We start from the raw sequence: 20344 nt of genomic DNA on the forward strand, positions 1-20344 counted from the left end.
TCACACTGACCCGCACCCCACCCCCACCCCCGGGAGGCAGCAGCTGGATGCGTCCCGGCTGCGGCGGCTCACGGAACAAACCGGGAAACTGAGGCCGGAGGGCGTGGCCGGGGCTGGCCGGCGGCGCGCGCTGGGTCGTGGGCCCACCCCGGCCCCGGCCCCGGCCCCCGCCCTCCCTCCCGGCCCGGGTGGGGGCGCCGGCGGCGGAGGCGGATGTGGGCGGGCGGCCGGGCGGGGTGCGCGGGGCGGGGACGGGGCGGGCCGGCGGCGGGACGGAGCGGCGGCGGCCGGCCCAGCGCGCGCGCAGCAGGCACCGGGGACGCGAGCCGCGGCCGCGCACGATCCCCGGCCCGGCGCGAGGCCCGCCCGACAGCGCCCGCCCGGCCCGGCCCGCGGGGATGCGGAGCGGCGGGCGCCGGAGGCCGCGGCCCGGCTAGGCCCGCGCTCGCCCGGACGCAGCGCCCGGTGAGTCCCGCCCGCCGCCCGCCGGGGCCCGGATTTCCTCCCCGCGCCGCCGCTTTGTTCCCGGCCGCCGGGCCGCGCAGCCGGAATGGAGGCGCGGGAGCAGGAAGTGGCCGCGGCCGCCTGGGCGGGGAGGCGCGGGCCGGCGGCCGGGGGTGCGGGCCGGCCCGGCTCCCTCTTGACCTTGGGAGGCGGCCGCCGGCCCGCGAGGCCCGGGCTGGGGCGCAGGGGCGCGGCCGGGGCTGGGGGCGCCCCGAGGCCGGGCTCCCCAGGCGCGCTGCGGGCGCCGGGCCAGTGCCGCCCGGGGTCCCGGAGACGCAGGGGCCTTAGGGAGAGGCCGGCCCGGCCACGGTTCAAGTTGGAGGGGGGCCGGGAAGGAGACCCCGTCCTCCCGCAGACAGAGTGGTTCGAGGCGCCCACAAAGGACGGCTCCCCCACTGGCTCGACTCTGCTTCCTGGTGTGCCCCCCTCCCCCCCCCAGCCTGGGCCTGGAGGACGCTGGGTCTCGGTCCGAGGTGGGGGAGGGTGGGTAGACGGGGGCATGGCCTGTGCCCTGCGGCCAGAGGGCCTCTTCCTCCCCCGGCCCGCGGCTCCAGGCCCCCCTCAGCCCCCAGCTGGTCCCAGCATCTGGGTTCCCTGCCCACCGGCGGAGGGTACGCCCGCAGCCCAGTGTTTGGGGCAGAGGAAGGGCCCTCAGAGACAGGCCGCTGTGAAAGTTGTGATTTTATAATAATCACAGGCGTGTGCGGCGACGGCCAAGGCACCGGGCGCGGGGCAGGTGGGGGCGGGCGCGGCGTGCGTGTCTGCGGACGCACACCCCGTGTGCGCACAGATATATTTTTACACATGGGCTCCGGACAGCTGTCCGGCTCTGTCAGCGCGGGCCCTGGTGGGGGTAGGGGGACAACCGGAGGCCAGCCCTCTGCCTCCAGGCCACGCCCACCCAAGTGTCACCAGAGCCCCCGAGCCCAACGAGCTGGGGCTCAGAGCTCCGTGCCCAGGGCCCAGCTGAGCACGTGGGCACTTCCTCCGGCAAAGGGTGTCTTCCCTGTCGTGGCGTCAGGCGGGTCTAACTGCCCATCAAAATTCAGCCTCGGTCAGTGCAAAGCCACCTCCTCTGGGTGCCCAGCCCCCGCCTCGGGCCAGGGAAGCCGGGCGGCTAGAGAAAGACCCACATTGGGATCCATTCCAGGGGTCCTGGGGGGCTGCCCGGCTTGGGGGGGTGGGGTCCCGGAGAGGAGTCTGTGCAGGGCCTGCCGTCTGGAGTCCCTGTCTGGGGGGTTACAGAGGCCTGGGATGCCCGGAATGGGTGATGTGGGCACTGGGTTTTGAGGGATGCCTAGGAGTTTACCCAGCAGGGGCCAGTGGGGAGGGCCATGCCAGATGAATGGCCAGCGTGTCTGCTTAAGAGAGGGCTGCTGGTGGGCCCTGCGGGGCGGGCGTCCGGCCTGCGTGCGTACAGCCCCCCTTTGTCGCCGCCCGGACCCTGTAATTAGGGGTCTGCAACCACCCTGGACGGGGGTTCCCTACAGACGGGACCTGTCTGAGCTTCTTTGTCGCCAGTGCCCAGGCCGACCCGGCTAAACCAGAGGGGCTGGCCCACAGGGGCCGGATGAATGATGGAGATTCAGGCTGGTGGGGCCTGTGGTTTAGGAGGCGCCTGGGGTTTGGGGAGGGTTCACACCACCCTAGAGGGCGCCCGGTGCCCGCGCCAGCCACCCACACGCTGGCCCCGCCGTGGCAGTTTGAGCGGCTTGGCTTCCATTCCCAGCCTGGCGCAGGGAGGGGCTCTGTGCCCGGTCCCGGGGGACCCGAACACCACGGAGAGGGGCAGCAGGCATCCTCAGCAGGGGGTCGGAGGTCAAGTGCTTGGGGCTGACGCAGCCGCGGGCTGCCTGAAGGAGGTGGCGTTCGCTGGGTTGGCAGGTTAGGGAGGGCCTTGGGGAATGTGAGTGGTTAGTACAAAGGCCAGGGGAGTGGGTATGGGCACGGAGGTGCCCCGGAAGCTTCGAGGGCCTGGGGTCCGGGAGGGTGGGGGGACCTCGGCCCAGGGAGCAGGTGGCGGGGACGAGGGTGAGGGGCAGAGACTGCGGGCGGCCGCACAGGAAGGTGGGCCCGGGCTTCGGCCCCGGGTGGGACGGGCCTCCTGCGCTCGCCGCTGGGTCAGCGAGTGGCCCCAGCTGGACACGGCCTCACACTGCCCTTCGCTTCCCCCAGAGGCCGTGGGCACCGCTGGGCTCGGGGAGACCGCGGAGAGCGGAGCGTGAGCGACCCCCGGCACCATGACCGACGTGGCCATCGTGAAGGAGGGCTGGTTGCACAAGCGAGGTGAGCGCCCGGGGCGGGGCCTGGGGGCTTCCCTCGGGGGCAGGGGCCTGGCAGCTGGGTGGCTGGGAGCCCGAGGCTGCTGGGCGGCCCAGGTGAGCGTCCCGGGCACAGCGTCTCCATGGTGTTCAGGGCCCGGCCTGGCGGACCCCTGGGTCGGGGGAGGTAAGACGGGGCTGGAGGGCAGCTGGTGATGAATGGCCGCCCGGTGGGGCCCTGCTGGCGGGACAGCCACGCCACCTCCCGCCGGCTTTCCTGGAAGGCGGTGAGGGCTTGGGGCTGGTCCAGGGCCTGGCTCACAGTGGCCCGGGGCACTGCCCAAGGGCTCCTGAGGGCAGGGCGGGGCGGCTGGGCCTGGCCTGGTGCCTACCTCGGGCCTGGGCTGGGCCTGGGCTGTGGGAGAGCTCGCTGCACACTGGGCCCCGGGCGCGGGCATGTTTGGGCTGCAGCCCGGTGCCCGCCCAGCCTCCCTTCCTCACTCCCTTGGCCCTGTGCCCCAGGCGGTGCTCGGACAGGAGCTGCTGAGATGGGAGCTGAGGCCTTTGCCCCTCACCTTCCAGCCCCGCCGCCCCCGCTGCTCAGGGCCAGGCAGGGGGGGTGACAGGCCTTCCACCCTGGTGCCCTGTGCAGCCACTCCCTCCTCCTTCCTCCGGAAGTACTGGTGGCCCCACGCCCCCAGCCCCCGGCCCCCAGCCACCTCTCGCTAGCGAGGGGTCCCTCTCCCCACCTCAGGGTCCCACCGGCTGTTGTGGGGGGAACCTCAGACTCTGATGGGCAGACAGGGAGAACTCACACGCTCAGGGCCAGGGCGGGGGCAAGAGCGTGTGTTGTGGGAGGGGTTTTGTGGGATGCATAGGAGCTCCCCACTATGCAGGGAGGCTGCAGCAGCGGGGTGCAGGCAGAGAGGGATGGCAGCGACTTGGGGCTGCAGAGCTTGGCGTGGGGGGCGGAGGATGTGGTCAGCGTTAGCGCTCCCTGGGCAGCTGGGGCGGGGGGCAGTCCTCGCTGGGCCTGGAGAAGGAGGCGAGGAGGCGGAGGGGCCTGTGGTCCGTAGGGAGACCTCTGCCTGGTCCCCGCGAGGCCCCGGCACCCGCCTGCCTCCTTGGTCCCCTCCCCACGGCTCACCACTCCTGCTTCCCGGAGTCCTGCTCCCTGTGCGGAGCCCCCATCCGGCCCTGCTGTCGGCCTCCCCTCAGCCCGCTTGGGCCGGAATCGGGGACCCCCACACCCCCCCCCTCGGTGCCCGGCAGCAGCACAGAAACTGCCACCTGGGACCAGTGCCTCTTGCCCTCGGCAAACGTTTGTCGACTGAATGTTAGACCAGGGGGTGGCCCAGGAGCTGGCCCAGGAGGTGGTCCAGGAGCTGGCCCAGGAGGTGGCCCAGGAGGTGGCCCAGGAGGTGGGGCAGGGGGTGGCCCAGGAGGTGGCCCAGGAGGTGGCCCAGGAGCTGGCCCAGGGGGTGGCCCAGGGGGTGGGGCCTTCTGAAGGCCGGGGGCCTGAGTCAGCCCCGAGGGGCGTCTGAGCCCAGTGCCGTCCTGTGTCCCTCTCCACGGGCCGGGCCGGTCCGTTGGGCTCCCCGGGCCTTGGCTTTCCCATCTGTGTAATGGGAGGGGTGGTCGGGGAGGCCTGGAGTAGGGCATGTGGCTGTGGGGCCTGACCCGGGGCAGGAGAGGGTCTGTGTCCCCCAACATGCTCTTCCTCTTCCGGGTGGGGGCGGTGGGGCCGGACGGGCGGTGGGGGTGGGAGGGCCCTGCTCTGGGCAGTGGGTCCGCTCCTCCCAGGCCCCAGTCCCGCCTGCCCTGCTCGCGGAGGAAGGTCTGTAACATGGGTGCCCTCATGCCCCCTGCTCCCTGTTCCTGGGGACCCCAGGACCTCTGATGTTCTCTGGCTCCCCACAAATGTTTGGGTGCTTCCTTGGTACTGGGCTTTGGGGCGACCCGGTGAGAGGGCGGAGTCCTGGGGCGGGATGCTGGGAAAGGGGTGGCTTTCGGTGGGTTGTTGGGGGACTCGGGACCCCAGTGTGGGGCTGAGGTCCGTGGAGCCAGTGGACAGGAAGCACCACTCTCTGGGGTTGGAGAGGGTCAGGATCGCGTCCTGGCCGTGGACGGAGGCAGGAGGCCGGCCTGTGCAGATCTGATGGCGGGAGGGGGGGGGGGGCCTGCTGAGCGGGGCACCGGCCTCGTTTCCTCGTCTCACCCGGCCGTTCAGGAAGGGCCGCTGCCCTGCTACCCCCTGCGAGAAGCCTCCCAGGCTTCCTCCTCCCGCTCCTGGCTGACCCTCTGGGCTGCCTGCTGCCTCTCAGCGAGGAGGGGGGAGCTCTGGGCTGGGAGGGGTCCCAGATCTGCCCCGGGGTAGGCAGAGGGCCCCACCTTCAGGCCTGGCCCGGGGTGGGATTCAGAGTATGGGAGGGGGTGGGAGCTGTCCGTTCTCCATGGCCCGCCCCCTGAGGCCCGCCCCCTGAGGCCCGCCCCGGCCCCGCCCCCTCCCTGGCCGGTAGGTTAGGAAGTGGCTGTCCTGCATCCCGCCAGGGCTGGGCACAGGGCAGACGGCCATCCCCAGGCCCAGGGGCTGTGTGGCATCGCAGGGGCAGGTGGCTGGCTGTGCGGGGCAGACCCTGGGCCCGGGCTCCTCCACCCCGTGGGGAGGTGGGCGGTGGGCGCCCATCTGTGGGGAGGGACCCTGGGCTGAGTTCTGGGTGTCCTGACGCTGCTTTAGCCAGAGCAGCCGGGGGCAGAGTCCCCGTTCTGGGCCTGCACTGACCGTGGGGTCCAAGCGCACCCTCAGGCCTCATGTCCGTGTGCCCTGTGGGGGGCTGGTCCCCGGAAAGTGCTCCAGCTGCTGGAGGCTCGGGTGCTGGGGGGCAGTGGGGCAGGTGTCCCTGTGGGGGGGCACCTCCTGAGCCCCGAGCGGGTGTCCCCAGCGATGGGCCGGCTTTGGAGCATGAGCTGGACATCCTGGGTGACCGCGACCCCCGCGTGGGGGAGACACGCCGGCCGGCCGTGGGGGGCTGGTGGGCTGGTGTGGCCCCAGCTGCGTTTTCGAGGCCGTGGTCTGTGCTGTGAGCCCCCCTGGCGCTCAGCTCTGTGTCCGGAGTGGGTCTGGCTGAGCTTGGCGGTGGCCTCGGCCTTGTCTAGGCTGCGCTAAGGCCGCGGCCGGTCCACGCGGCTGGTTTGGGGCAAACCCCGAGGCTGCCCTCCTGCCCGCTGTCCCTGACGCCCACCGGGTCCCACCCTCCGAGCCCATGGTGTGTCCCCAACCCAGGTGGGCCGCCTGGACCAGGTGGGCCAGGAAAGGGCTGGGGCCCTGAGAGCGGAGGCCCAGGGTGAAGGGAGGGGCCGGCTGGAGGGGGCGGCCGGGAGGGAGGGGCACCTGGGCCGGTGCAGGCGGCAGCTGGCCCTGTGAGCCAGGAGGGGCGGGCCTGGGTGACCTCACGGGGCCACGGTCCCGCCAGCCGGGGTGCGGGGGCCAGCCGGGGTGCGGGGCGGCGCGAGGGGAGCCCCTGTGGGCGCGAGGCTCCCTGCCTGGACGTGGTCGCCGGTGTGGTCTGCCCGGCGTCTGGGCGGTGTGTTCCCGTGCCTCAGTTTACCTTCCCCCAGGAGCTGCGCCAGGAGGGTCCTGTGGGCACGAGCTCCGCGGGCCCAATCCCCGGTGGGTCTCAGGCCTGGCCTGACCCCCCCCAGCTCCGGGCCAGAGAAGGGCGCCCTCTCCTCCTGCCCAGGGGGTCCCGGCATCCGGGGAAGTGCGTCCGGGGGCCCTCCCTCTCCCTCCCTCAGGCGTGGCCGGCCCACCTCTCGCCGTGGAGCGGGCATCATTGTGCCCGCACGTGGCCCTGAGATGGGAGATAGATGTCTGTGTTGCTGACACAGCCCTGCTCCGTCCCGGGCCTGGGCCCTGCGGGGCGAGGGGTGGAGGGGCAGCCGGCCCTGTGGAGGGGCAGCCATCACGCAGGGACAGGCCTGTGGGCCCTGTAACCCACCGCTGAGCGCCAGCTGCCGTGGAGGCCCGGAGGGGCCGCGTCCACGGTGCCGCCTGTGCCTGCCGCGGGGAGCCTGCTGTTGCCCTGGCTGCAGGGTCGGGCGCCCAGGTCCCGTCCGGGTCTCCCCACCCCCCGGCCCCCCGCAGTGCCCGCGGTCCACAGGGCGGCTTGTGCAATGCCCACGTCCGAGGGTCCGGCACTGGCCCCGGGGCAGGTCCGAGCAGGCGGTCAGGCCCGCGGTAGAGCAGGGGCCGGGCCTCAGTGCTAAGGACGGGGCCTGGGAGGCGGCCCTGTCCCTGAGGCGGCTCCTGGGCCAGCTGGCCGTGGCCGTGGCCGTGGCCGTGGCCGTGGCCGGGCCGGCCTATGTGGGGCTGAGTTTCCTGTTTTGTGAGTGTGTTGAGCTCTCCCTTCAAAACAAACAACAAAAGAGGAAGCTTGGCCCTGGCCGGTGTGGCTCAGTAGTCGGCCTGTGGACTGCAGGTTCCCAGGTTCGATTCCGGTCAAGGGCACAGGCCTGGGTTGCGGGCTTGATCCCCAGTGGGGGGCGTGCGGGAGGCAGCCGATCCATGATTCTCTCTCATCACTGATGTTTCTCTCCTTTTCGGAAATAAAACAACAACAGCAGCAGCAGCACATGTAGATATAAAAAAAGAGGAAGCGCGGGCCTCGAGGGAGGGGGGCGGGGTGGGGAGCACTGCCTCCCTCCCGCCGGGTCCCAGGTGGCCCCTTGTGGCCTGAGCCCTGTCTCCTTCCTGGGTGCCGGGTGCTGTGAGCACAGCTGCCCTGCGCGGGGCCAGACTCGATGGGGCCCCGGAGGGCGGGCCCAGGCCCCCGGACAGCCTCTGCCACCACCGCCACCTCGGGCAGCAGAGCGCGGGGTGTGCAGACGGGAAACTGAGGCCTCGGCCGAGAAGGGGTGGCCGCGGCGAGCGGTCCTGGCCGCGAGCGCTCAGGGGCCCGGGTTGCATCAGGCTGGTTCCTGGAAGTGCCGCGAGGCGAGGGCCGGGCACACCCAGCGGAGCCGGCCAGCACCTCCCGGGAGCCTGCCTGTAACCGGAGCCGCTGCTGTCGACCTGCCCACTCCCGGGTCACCCCACAGCGGGCACACGCTGCCCCCTCCGCGCCCGTGCCCTGCCCGCCTGGGCCCTACTCAGCAGCCCCACCAGAAGGGCCCAGCCCCGGCCTGGCCCCGGGCAGGCTGGCAGAGGGGCTGGGGCTGCAGGCTGGCATGCGTGCTCCCTCAAGACCAGGAAATAACCGGCCTGCAGCTCAGGACGAGGAGCGGGTGTGGGGCTTTGGGTGGGAGCCCAGGTGGTCCCCTCAGCCCACTGCCGCTGGCCCCGCCTGCCCAGGAAACAGGCCTCGGCTGAGAAGCCGTGGGCGCGGTGTGAGGTCCTGGTAGCGCCATCAGCGGTGGGGGCTCCGGGCACCGAAGATGCCTTTGGTGGGAGCCAGGGCAGAGACCCCACATGGGGAGCCCTCAGCTGGGGAGGGGCTGGGGACGGCATGTGGCCGGCCTGGGTTTGGGGGCCTGAGGGATGGCAAGGGTGGGTGTGGCCAGGGACTTGGGGCGATGCTGCCGGGGATGGGGGCGCACGGCCAGCCACCATGTCCCCGAGGGCGAGGTGGTGGGGGGGCGTCCCGCCGTGGGTGTGGGTGGGTTAGAGCAGAAATAACTAAGACGCGGACCCTGCGAGATGGGGGCCTGTCTGGAGGACAGGGTCCCCCCTGGCCTGGCCCCCACACTCCCCCATGCGGGGGGCTTTTCCTGGGGGTGTTGGGGATGAAGGTTCCCGCCTGAGACAGGCTGGGCCCACTAGAGGCAGGGGTGTGGTTCCACCTCTGAGGGTTCTCGGGGAGGGTGTGGGTGTGGCCGGCCCCCATGGGCTCAGGACAGCCAGGGCCCTGGGCGGGGAGTGGGGGGGGGCTGCTGGGCACCCGCTGTCCTTCCCCCGAGGCAGGTGCACAGGAGGCCCGGTCCTTCCTGTGCCCTTGGCGGGACTGAGCCGTGCGGGGAGCATCTGCCCTCTCTGGCCGAGAAGATGCCGCTCCTGCCCTCTCTCCTCTCCTCGCCCGCCTGGCCGTTGGTGCCCTGCCCCGCGAGGCCCATGAGCGGTGCCCTCGGAAGCTCAGTCCTGAGCGAGCACCCGGCCGACAGGGTGGGTGCCCTCCCTCGCCACCCGCTCCAGGGCCGTGGTCCAGCCGCCTGGGCCCGGGCAGGGGGGGCCCTCGAGGTGACCCCTGTGGCGGGCGGCGATGGATGGGCCGCTGTCAGCGAGGCCATTTGCTCGCTGCGCCGGGGAAGGTAAATGGGCGCCCGGCAGCTGTCGGGATGGATGTGTGGTCGGCGGGGGACCGCGCAGTCGCCGCTGTCAGCTGGCGGCGCTCCCCGGGCCTGCTGGGGTGCACTTGGCTGTGGAGAAGCAGCCCGGCCCCGCCTGGCGCCCCGCCAGCACTGCGGCAGAGTGTGCACCCGGCTCCCAGGCTCCGGCTCGCAGGGGACGGGCGCGGCTGCGTGGCCGGGCCCAGTGCCCTCCGCCGTGTGCAGGAGCCCCCGACCCATGGCGCCCACGGTGCCTGGCCCCCCCCCCAAGCCTGGCCGAGTGGCCGTAGGGACGTTGGCTGTGGCAGGTCAGGGCTGCTGGCCAGGAGTCCTTCCCTCAGGAGTCCTGCAGGCTTCCCAGAGAGTGGGAGGGGCCCCTGGTGGGGACCCCGAGAGCTGAGGGCCTTGGGGCAGAAAGAGGTGGGCAGCCCTGGTCCGGACGTGGGCTGACCGCGTGGGGGAAGGTCGGGCACAGTCCCCTCCCTGGTGGCTGGGCAGGACCGGTCTCGGAGGAGCCGTGCTGCCCTCCTGCCTGCCCAGGGCTGGCTTCCGAGAGAGCCCGGGGGAGCGTGCAGCGCCCCATCCTGCTCGCCTGGCACCAGCGGGCGCCAGAGCCCCAGCCCCTGTCCCAGCTCAGTCCCAGGGCAGCCCTGGCTCCCGTTGGTCTCTTGGCTGGGAGCCGAGCTGGGGGACCTGGGCCCCGTGGTGGTCCCAGGGCTGTGCTCAGGCCCGTGTGGGCCGCAGCGCGTCCAAGTGTTTGCCCGGCTGGGAGTGGGGCCTCCTGTGTCCCGGCTGCCTGCTGGGTGTGAGCGGCGGCGCTGCAGGGCCAGGTCCCACTGCCCCCCGAGTGCCCGGAGGTCACCCTGCCGTGGGCGGGCGTGTGGCCCCAGGGAGGGGGGAGCAGGGGACCCGCTCAGGGAGCCGCGTCCTGAGGGCAGACTCGAGCTTTCCGTCTGTTCCCTGCCCGCGTCTGTGCCCGAGTGAGGGCTCTGCGCCTCCCGTTGCCGGCACCCCGATGTGTCCTCCCCGCCCCCCCCCCCCCCGCCCACGGGCCTCAGGACAGCGGCCAGCCCACAGGTATCCAGTGGCCGAGAGGACAGCAGCGGCCGTGGAGTGGCCGCCTCCTGCACTGCCCGCTCCGTGTCCGCTCTACCCGTCTGTGCGGGCGGCCGCCGGCCTGCTGTCCGGTCTGAGCTGAGCTCATTCAGGCTCGGCCCCGGCCCAGCCCCTGGGTGGCCGCCGCCTGACCTCTAGGCGGGCACCTGAGACACTGAGAAAGGCTCTGTGTCCGGGCGCCTCAGCCCGCCCTCCGAGGCCCCGGGTTCCGCCTCCTGGAGGGGTGTCTGGGCTGCACGGAGCTCCCACTGGCTGCCGCCTGGCTTTGGGCTCAGCCGGGTAGGGTGTCGCTCCCATGGGTCCCCCCTAGCTCTGGGTTCCAGAACCTTCCTGGCCCTGGGGGTGGCTTGAGGGCAGGTGCAGGGTCATGTGGTTGGGGTGGGCCCTGGGAACTCTGCCCCCCCTTCCAGGGAATCCCACTGGGGAAACAGGCCGGCTGCTGTGTGGGCTGTGGAGCCCGCGACACGTGCCCCTGCGTGTGTGTGCGGCGCGGGGCGCGGGGCGCGGGGCGCGGGGCGCGGTGGGGGCCAGCACAGTTGGTGCCTCAAGATGGATTTTCGGCTGCACGGCGAGGGCGCATCACGCTCCCCGCTCAGCTGGCGTCCCGGGGAGCGGCAGCTGGCGGGGTGCGAGGCCCTCCATCAGGGCCGACAGCTCCAGCAGGCGCGCAGGGGGTGGGAGCGGCAGCGGGTGGCCGCACCGCGTGGGCCTGGGCGTGGGCGACCACAGCGCCTGTCCCCGGGCTCAGGGGGAGCTGGCGGGAGACCCGGTAAATGCCGTGGGTGGGGCAGGGGGCCTGGTGGGGACCCCACGGGAGCCAGGGACACAGCCTGCAGGCGGGCGCCCTGGGAAAGGCCCTGGGGTGGCTGGAGCCCTGTCTCCCCAGCAGCCCCGGGTCCTGGAGGGCGAGGGGCCTTGGAGGCCACACCCGAAGCCACAGCTGTGGCGCCCGGGTGATGGCTGCCGGGACCTCTGCACGGGATTGGAAGGGCGGGTGGGGGCGGGGAGGGTTGGGCCCATTGGCGGTGGTTTCGGGCCTTTGCTCTTGTCCTGGGCTCCGCTGGCCCTGAGCTTAGGGACCGGCCCCCCGCCCGCTGGCTCCTCCGCGGGAGCGGCCGCCTAATTAGTAAGCCCTTCGCTGCGGCGCAAACGCCTTGCTCTGCAAAATGGAAATGAGGCGTTTTTTCTGGGTGTCAGTTTGAAAAATGACGGTCGCCGGCACAGCGCAGAGGACATCTGCTCGCTTCTGCACGGAGGCCTGTGTGCGGCTGATGTCGCGAATCGGGGGAACCGCCGCCTGCTCCCGGGTGACCGCGGTGGGTGTGGGGTTGGGGGCGCAGGTCCGGCCTCTGGGCCCGATGAGCGTGGTCCCGGGGCGGTGGGCTCTGTCCCAGGTGCCCGGCCAGAGGGTGTGCTGTCTCCTCCGCGGATGCCAGGCTCCGGCCCCCCCCCCCGCCCCCCCCGCCCGGGTCGGCCGTGGGAGCTGCCCGCTGGCCCCGTCACTGCAGTAACCCTTTCGGCTGACAAATGGCCGCCCCGAGTGGGGGGAGAGTTCCCGGCCCTGCGGCCCCAGCAGGTGGCTGTAGCTAGTGCTTCAACTGTTGCTGCAGAGTCACACTGGCTTGGTGCCACCTCCTCCAGGAAGGCCCTCTAGATTGGGCCTCCCCACAGCCGTGCCTTCCCCCATGTCCAGGTGCCCACCTGGCCCCTTCCCACACGCTCCTGTGGGAATTGGGGTCAGCGCTCACGCATTTGGGTGTCCTGGGTGCCTCTGGCCCGGCACCGGCAGTTGCCTGATCGCTGCGGGCTGGGGTCCGAGGGTGGGGAGCGGTGGGCGCAGCCTCACAGCCCTGTGTCCCAGGGGAGTACATCAAGACCTGGCGGCCCCGCTACTTCCTGCTCAAGAATGACGGCACCTTCATCGGCTACAAGGAGCGGCCGCAGGACGTGGAGCAGCGCGAGTCGCCCCTCAACAACTTCTCCGTGGCGCGTGAGTGAGCCCGGGGACCCTGTCTGGGACCCGCAGCTCCCGGGGCCGGCTTGGGCAGCGCTGGCTCCGTGTCACCTCGGGACCTGCCATCTCTGGCCGGTGGGCGTCTCTGTGCCAAGTTCAAGGCCGTGCCCCGGAGCTGTCCCCGGCACCCTTGCTCTGCAGGCGAAGGCCGGCTGAGTCGGGGGCAGATTCTGGTTTGGAGCGGCCAGCGGGGGCCAGAGGGAGCCCAACAGTGTGGGGGCAGGACGAGAGTGCATGAGGGGCACCCAGCTCTGGGAGCCTCTGTCACCCCCAGGGAGAGCCTGTGGCTGCCCCCCACCTCCCCCCCGCAAGGCTGCCAGAGGCCCTGGACCCCCGCCGGCTGCGTGTGCCTCTGCCCCCAGCTTTGGTGGGGAGGGGGGCACGGCTGGCCCGGGAGAGCTCGCAAAGCCGGGCAAACCGGCCTCGTTCCGTCATTCCACCCGGGAAGGGGGGGGCGGCAGGTGTGACCCTGCCCGTGGGGCTGAGGACGCGGAGGCAGGGGGTGGAGGAGGCTGAGCCAGGGGGGGGGGTGGGGGGGGTGCTTCTCGCCTGGCCGCCCTTCCCTGTGCTCTGCCCAGAGGCTGGCCCCTAACAGCCAGGTGGGTGGGGGCATGATGGGCTCGTTAACTGAGCCCCAAGCCCGTCTTGGGCTGCTGACTGGGATTCGGGGTGCAGTGCCTACTGTGGGTGTCCCGGATTCACCCCAGGTTTCTCTATACACGCTCCCACCCTCCGGCCAGCTCTGCCTTCCAGCCACCAGCCTCACTGACCCCAGGTTCTGGCCCAGGGTCTCGGGGGGATGTGGCTCAGTGGGCTCCCTGCCTGCAGGTGTGCAGAGGTGGGGCGCCCAGCCACCTTCCTGCCCTGCGCCCGCTGCAGGGGCCGGGGCATGGCCAGCGCTCCCTGCCCCCCGAGGGCATCAGGGGTGGGGTGGCAGAGCTGCCGCCTAGTGAGTCTCCCCAGGGGGCGGAGGGGGGGGCCCAAGTGAGGGGAGACCCAGGAGGCAGACATCCCCACCTTGGCATCCCCATGGCTGTGGGGGCGGCCTGGCTGGGGAGGAGACCCCTCGGGAGTGCCCCCCAGGCTGAGGCACGAAGGTGGGGCGACCTCAGAGGCAGATGGAGGTGGGCACTGGCCAGGGGGCTGCCTGAGTGGGTGGGGCTGGGGCTCCTGGCCTCTGGGGGTGGAGTCAGTAGTGGGGACGAGAAGCCAGGCCCTGGTTTGGGCCCAGGGGCTCGGGACATGAGTGGGAGGGGGGTGTGCACAGGCCCAGGAGGCCTGCCTGTCCCCAGCCTGTGGTGATGGCGGCCCCTCCGTACCAGCCAGCCCAGAGCCCTGCTCTCGCCCCAGCCTGGCAGACCGCTCCCTATCTGGGCCCGGCTGAGCCCTCTGTTGCCAGGGCTCAGGCGCTGGGATGGTAGAAGCCCTCCCCCCCAAACCCCCCCCCCCCCGCCTCACAGGCTGGGTCAGGATCTGTCCTAGGAGCCCTCAGAGACCCCCACACGCAGTCACACCCCTCTTAGCCTGACCATCCCCGCAGCTCTGCACAGCAGGTGTGCCTGGCGCAGGGGTGCGTGAGCCTGGCTGCAGGGGTGCGTGGCCCTGGGTGAGCCTGGCTGCAGGGGTGCGTGGCCCTGGGTGAGCCTGCTGCAGGGGTGCGTGGCCCTGGGTGAGCCTGCTGCAGGGGTGCGTGACCCTGGGGTGAGCCTGGCTGCAGGGGTGCGTGACCCTGGGACAGTGATGGCGAACCTATGACACACGTGTCGGAGGTGACACGTGAACTCATTTTTTTGGTTGATTTTTTTTTGTTAAATGGCATTTAAATATGTAAAATAAATATCAAAAATGTAAGTTTTTGTTTTACTATGGTTGCAAAGATAAAAAAATTTCTATATGTGACACGGCACCAGAGTTAAGTTAGGGTTTTTCAAAATGCTGACTCGCTGAGCTCAGAAGGTTCACCATCACTGCCCAGGGGTGAGCTTGCTGCAGGGGTGTGTGACCCTGGGGTGAGCCTGGCTGCAGGGGTGCGTGACCCTGGGGTGAGCCTGGCTGCAGGGGTGCGTGACCCTGGGTGAGCCTGGCTGCAGGGGTGCGTGACCCTGGGTGAGCCTGGTTGCAGGGGTGCGTGACCCTGGGTGAGCCTGGCTGCAGGGGTGCGTGACCCTGCGGTGAGTATGGCCCCGGTGCCTGCCTCTCCCGCTGTGCGTGTGGTGCTGGCGTGTGCTGCTGGCGTGTGCGGCCCAGCATGCGTGTGCTCGGGTGGCTGTGCTCCCGGCCTGTCAGCCTGTCTGCACCCCTGTGTGAGTCCCGCCCCCCAGCCCCCGGGCGTGGGGTGGCATCGTGGTGGGGGTGGTGTCCCCCAGCCGCCTCAGGACAGGCAGCCTCCCCCTGGGGCTGGCCGTGGGGAGGGGGGAGATGGGGCCGGCAGTGGGCAGGCAGCTCTCACCAGTTCCCACCCTGCGGCCCCTCCCTGGGACCCCAGACCCCTCTCCCTGCGCCAGTCAGGGCCCCGAGGGCATGGATAGAGCTTCCCAGGACTGGGGGGGTCTGGGCTCACCTGCGCCCCCGCCCCCAGAATGCCAGCTGATGAAGACCGAGCGGCCCCGGCCCAACACCTTCATCATCCGGTGCCTGCAGTGGACCACGGTCATCGAGCGCACGTTCCACGTGGAGACCCCCGAGGAGCGGTAGGGCGAGCGGGTGCGGGCGGGCGCGGGCGGAGGGGGGGGACGGGGCGGGGGGAGGGGGCGGGGGGAGGGGGCGGGCGAGGTGGGTGCTGGCCCCTCGCTCCCTGTGCTCCCAGGCTGGGGGGAGGGGACGCAGATCCCAGGGCAGCCGCCTCCTGGGGCCTCGGATGGGCGGGGGCGAAGCCCAGCCTGGGTAGGGCTCGGCTAGACCTTCGCTGACCGCCCGCAGGGAGGAGTGGACGACTGCCATCCAGACGGTGGCCGATGGGCTCAAGAGGCAGGAGGAGGAGATGATGGACTTCCGGTCGGGCTCGCCCAGCGACAACTCGGGGGCTGAGGAGATGGAGGTGTCCCTGGCCAAACCCAAGCACCGGGTGGTGAGGCCCGCTCCCCTCTGCAGCCCGACGCCCGGGACCCCCCTTCTCCTGTGCACAGTCTGACCCCCAGAGCCCTGGGTAGAGCGGGAGGGCGCTGGGGTTCCAGGAGGCCTGGGCGCTGTCACTCCCACCATCCCCCGAACCCCAGGGCTCGGAGTTGGGGTGCAGAGCCCCGGGCCAGCCCCTGTGCCCTGACTCCGCCCGCCGCCCCCAGACCATGAACGAGTTTGAGTACCTGAAGCTGCTGGGCAAGGGCACGTTCGGGAAGGTGATCCTGGTGAAGGAGAAGGCCACCGGCCGCTACTACGCCATGAAGATCCTCAAGAAGGAGGTCATCGTGGCGAAGGTCGGTGCTGCCCCGGGGGCGGGGGGGGGGAGCCCCGAGGCGGGCGGCACTCACAGCCCGTCTTCCAGGACGAGGTGGCGCACACGCTCACGGAGAACCGCGTCCTGCAGAACTCGCGGCACCCCTTCCTGACGGTGAGTGGCCCCCGCCCGAGGCCACCTGGGCGCCAGGGCAGAGCGCGGCCCTCTGTGCCCTGGGCTGGGGACTGGCCGGGGAGCTGGGGGCCTCCTGGCTGCAGCCTGGCAGCAGTGGGCCGGCCTCGGGGGTCGCGGGGCGCTCCCTGACGCTGTGCTCGCTGCCCCGAGTGCAGAAGGGGCAGGTGACCTGGGGCCCCCTTTGCTCCGCCGGGTGGGGTCCCATCCAGGGGCCCCTGTGCTGGGGTACTGGCCCAGGAGGAGTTTGGGGGAAATCCTTAGCCTGTGGGACAAGGAATCAGCTGGAAGTTGGTTTCCCAGCTCAGCCAGCTCCTGGGGGCACGGGCGGCCCCTCTCCTCCAGGGTCTTGGGGGCCCAGCGCCCCACGCGGGCCCTGGCCCTCCGCTCAGCCCTATGCTGGCCTCCTCTGCACTGACTGGGTCCCGGGCGGCGCCTGAGGGTGAGAGGTGGGCACGTCTGCCCTTTAGAGCGAGGCTGCCCCAGTGGGTGGAGCCAGAGGCAGCGGTGCCTGGAGGGCGCACCCTCCCGTGTCTGGCCGAGGCCGGCCCCATGGGGGAGCCTCCGTGTTTAGGGAACTTGCCAGCCTCTGAGACCCCCCGAAACCTGGCCCAGCCTCACATCGCCCATCCCCCGAGCGGGCCTGTGGGGGAGCGGGCGTGGATCCACCTGTGCCCCTTGCAGGCCCTGAAGTACTCCTTCCAGACGCACGACCGGCTCTGCTTCGTCATGGAGTACGCCAACGGCGGCGAGGTGGGCTGCCGCGGGCCCCCCTTAGGGCCCCGCCCTCCACCTAGGGCCCCGCCCCCTTGGGGCTCACCTCTCCCCCTTAGGGCCCCGCCCTCCACCTAGGGCCCCGCCCCCTTGGGGCTCACCTCTCCCCCTTAGGGTCCGCCCCTCCCCCCCTAGGGCCCCGCCTGTGCGGGGTGGCGGGCGGCGGGCGGAGGGGCGGGGGGCGGCGGGCGTGGTGCGAGGCTCGGCTCCCCGCAGCTCTTCTTCCACCTGTCTCGCGAGCGGGTGTTCCCCGAGGACCGGGCCCGCTTCTACGGCGCCGAGATCGTGTCGGCCCTGGACTACCTGCACTCGGAGAAGAACGTGGTCTACCGGGACCTCAAGGTGGGCGGGGCGGGGCGGGAGGGATGGGCGTGGCCGGGGCGTGAGGGGCGGGGCTGGGGCGTGAGGGGCGGGGCTGGAGTGGGAGGGGAGGGGCTGGAGTGGGAGGGGCGGGGCTGGGGCGGGAGGGGAGGGGCGGGAGGGACTGGGGCGCGGGCGGCAGGTGCTGACCGGAGACACCCCCCCACCCGCAGCTGGAGAACCTGATGCTGGACAAGGACGGGCACATCAAGATCACGGACTTCGGGCTGTGCAAGGAGGGCATCAAGGACGGGGCTACCATGAAGACCTTCTGCGGGACCCCCGAGTACCTGGCCCCCGAGGTGCGCGCCGAGCCCCGCCCTTTCCCGCCCGGGCCCCGCCCAACCCCTCCCGCCCGAGCCCCGCCCCTTCCCCCGAGCCCCGCCCCTTCCCGCCCGGGCCCCGCCGGTGCCGTCTGGGCGTCCGTGACCGTGGGCCGTCGTGTCCGGCAGGTGCTGGAGGACAACGACTACGGCCGCGCCGTGGACTGGTGGGGGCTGGGCGTGGTCATGTACGAGATGCTGTGCGGCCGCCTGCCCTTCTACAACCAGGACCACGAGAAGCTGTTCGAGCTCATCCTCATGGAGGAGATCCGCTTCCCGCGCACGCTCAGCCCCGAGGCCAAGGCCCTGCTGTCGGGGCTGCTCAGGAAGGACCCCAAGCAGAGGTGGGCGCGGGAGGACGGCGGGGCAGCGGCGGGCAGGCGGAGGCGGTGGGTCCCGGGCCCGCTGTGGCCCCCACACCTGCTCAGGAAGCCCCACCCACTCCACCCACGGCAGCTCTTGCCCCCAGCATTGTCCCCGCGGGGGCTCAGCCAGAGAACTGCGTCCCCCGCCCCGGGCGTGTCCCCCGCACTGACCGCACTGTCCGGCCCGCACTGTGCGGCGCTGTCCGGCGGCCCAGCCTCACTCCGGGAGGGGGCTGGTGGGTGTGCCGACGGGGGGGGGGGGCGGTGAGTGACTGGGCCCCGCAGGCTCGGTGGGGGCTGGTGGGTGTGCCGACGGGGGGGGGGGGGTGGGGGGGCCGGGCGTGCGTGACCGGGCCTGGCCCCGCAGGCTCGGCGGCGGCTCTGAGGACGCCAAGGAGATCATGCAGCACCGCTTCTTCGCCAGCATCGTGTGGCAGGACGTGTACGAGAAGAAGGTGACGCCCACCCGCTCAGTCACCCCACGCCCCCCGCGTCCACCGCTCACACGCCCACAGCCCCCGCTCGCCTGTGCACCCACTCTCCTGCTCACGCCCGTGCCTCCCCGGGCGGGTGGCTGCACTGGTCCCCCGATCGCTGTGCGGGGCCCGTGTTCCCCGGAGGAGCCGGTGGCTGTGCGCCTGCGAGGGGTGCCCGTCCCTGGGGCCGCGCTGAAGGTGCCGTGGTGACTGGGAGACCCGCTGCTCCCTGGGCCTGGGGGAGGCAAGGCCCCCACACGGGAACCCCGCTCCACAGCCCAAGTGGGTCAAGGACCACGGGGATGTCTGTCCCTCCATCCTGATTATCAAGGGGGGCCCCCGGCAGCTGGGCCAAGCAGGCCCGTCCCCTGCACACCTTTTCCAGGGGCCCTTGTCCCCTTCCCGGTTTATAAGAAGACCAGGAAGGGAAGGAAGAAAGTTAGGGGGAAAGAAAAGTGGGCGCTCTTCTCTTGCCTGAGAGCCTGGGGGGGGGGGGGGGGGGTGTGGGGGGGTGGGCTGCAGAGCTTGGCTGCACTACCTCCCGTCGCCTGCAGAGGCGCTGTGCGCAGCCTCACCCTACCCTTGCAGGAGGGGTTCCTGGGCGGGGACAGCCACCCTCCCCGCAGTCCCGCTCCCAGGCCTGCTGTGGGCGGGCGGCAGTTTCCGCCCTGGAGACAGTGCGTGGGCTCAGCTCCCTGGGGTGGCGGTGGGGGTGCAGGGCCAGTCTGTGACCTGCCCGCCCCCCACCCCACCTGCCCCCGCAGCTCAGCCCGCCCTTCAAGCCCCAGGTCACCTCGGAGACGGACACCAGGTATTTTGACGAGGAGTTCACAGCCCAGATGATCACCATCACGCCCCCGGACCAAGGTGAGGGCCGCTCTCCCCGACTCCCCCCAAAACAACGGAACCAGGGTCCCCTGCCCGGGCCTGGGCCTCGGCTTTGACGGGAAGGGTCCCCTCTGGAGGGTGCTGATCGGGGCGGGATGGAGGGCCACTCCCCTGTGCCCGGCGTGGGCGGGTCGGGGTCAGCGAGTCTGGAGCCTTCGGGGGCCTGCCTCAGCGTCCCTGTCCTCCCTGCCCGCAGACGACAACATGGAGTGCGTGGACAGCGAGCGGAGGCCCCACTTCCCGCAGTTCTCCTACTCGGCCAGCGGCACGGCCTGAGGAGGCCAGCCGGGTGCTGGTGACCCGGGGCGCCGCAGGCTGGACGCCGCCTCCGTGGGTCGGGAGGGGCCCGCAGCGCCGATCTGGAGCGAATGTTTCTCTCTGGAGGCGATGGAGGGACCACGCTCCTCCAGCGCGAGGACCTGGGTGCCGTGGGCAGGGCTGTCCGCACGCGCAGGGGAGGTCCTGCGGTTTTTCTTAATTTATTTCATCCAGTTCTCCAGACGTGGCCTCGCCTCCGGACGGATTCCCGTAGGAAACGCTGAGGACTGCAGCAGCCACGTGCACTTTGGGGTCCGGGGGCCCCTGCCCGCGCCCCGGCCCCTCCCGCCACCTGTCCCTGGCTGTCAGCGGTCCCCGCCCGCCGCCCGGAGGCACCAGGAGCCCCTCCCCTCGCGTGGGCCAGGGGCAGCCCAGGGCGACGGAGGACCGTGCGGAGCAGGCGGCTGCGCCCGTCACTGTGTGCGCTGTCCATGTGCGTTCGGGGCTCATCTTAGAGAAGAGCCCCCCGTCCCCCCATCCCCCGTCCCCTCCCCGCCCCCCGCCCGTGCTTCCCCGGTAGCGCCCGTCCTGTCCTCCTAGCTTCTCCCCCGCCGCCCGGCCAGACACTGCGCTGCACCATGGCGTTTTTTTACATCAACTTTAGTATTTTTACTATTATGAGACTTCCCTCCGAATTCCTCAATAAAAACGGCTTTTCAACGTCGTGGCTTGTTTTGCTTGTGGGGAGCACCCCGTCCGGGCCCTGACACCCAGAGAGCTTCTGAGGGAGGTGACTCCCCAGCTCACATAGACTTGCTGGAGGGGGTGTCCTGACGGTCCCTGTCCCACCTGGCCCCGTGCCCAGGGGTCATCTGACGGCCAGGAGGGACCCTGCAGGACCCAGAGCTGGCTGGGCCCCCCCCCCCCAACTACCCCCAGCAGAGCAGCCCAGGAGGGCGGGCTTCGGGCGCCACCTGGTGGCGAGGAGAGGAACGCCACCCAGCCCTAACCATGTCAGCGCTTGGCAGGCAGGGCCCAGAGGACCTGGCTCCTCACCCTAAGTGGGTGGGTGCCCCCTGCAGGGGTGCCCCGGGTGGGGGCGTCCCAGTCCTCGGTGGC

The 20344-nt window shown here is 71.6% G+C and overlaps 1 protein-coding gene across 1 annotated transcript; it reads left to right on the plus strand.

Annotated features, from left to right (window-relative positions):
• The first annotated feature begins 269 nt into the window (after positions 1 to 269).
• On the plus strand, positions 270 to 19949 carry AKT1 (AKT serine/threonine kinase 1). Its single transcript, XM_081087985.1, has 14 exons — positions 270 to 465; positions 2680 to 2790; positions 12064 to 12192; positions 14795 to 14906; positions 15136 to 15283; positions 15498 to 15629; positions 15698 to 15763; positions 16466 to 16534; positions 16772 to 16897; positions 17089 to 17217; positions 17368 to 17582; positions 17971 to 18058; positions 18844 to 18946; positions 19164 to 19949. The coding sequence occupies exons 2-14, from the start codon at positions 2745 to 2747 to the stop codon at positions 19241 to 19243; spliced, it is 1443 nt and encodes a 480-aa protein (XP_080944111.1). The 5' UTR covers positions 270 to 465; positions 2680 to 2744; the 3' UTR covers positions 19244 to 19949.
• The last annotated feature ends 395 nt before the right edge of the window (positions 19950 to 20344 follow it).

The sequence above is a fragment of the Myotis nattereri genome, assembly GCF_964212035.1.
Source record: "Myotis nattereri genome assembly, chromosome: 1".
Classification (NCBI taxonomy): Eukaryota; Metazoa; Chordata; class Mammalia; order Chiroptera; family Vespertilionidae; genus Myotis; species Myotis nattereri.

Excerpts from the sequence above, each read along its gene's own strand:
- AKT1 (XM_081087985.1), top strand. The coding sequence starts at position 2,745 with ATGACCGACGTGGCCATCGTGAAGGAGGGCTGGTTGCACAAGCGAG. Across the intron at positions 15,284-15,497 it reads CCAAACCCAAGCACCGGGTG|ACCATGAACGAGTTTGAGTA; the intron begins GTGAGGCCCGCT and ends CGCCGCCCCCAG. Across the intron at positions 15,764-16,465 it reads CGCGGCACCCCTTCCTGACG|GCCCTGAAGTACTCCTTCCA; the intron begins GTGAGTGGCCCC and ends TGCCCCTTGCAG.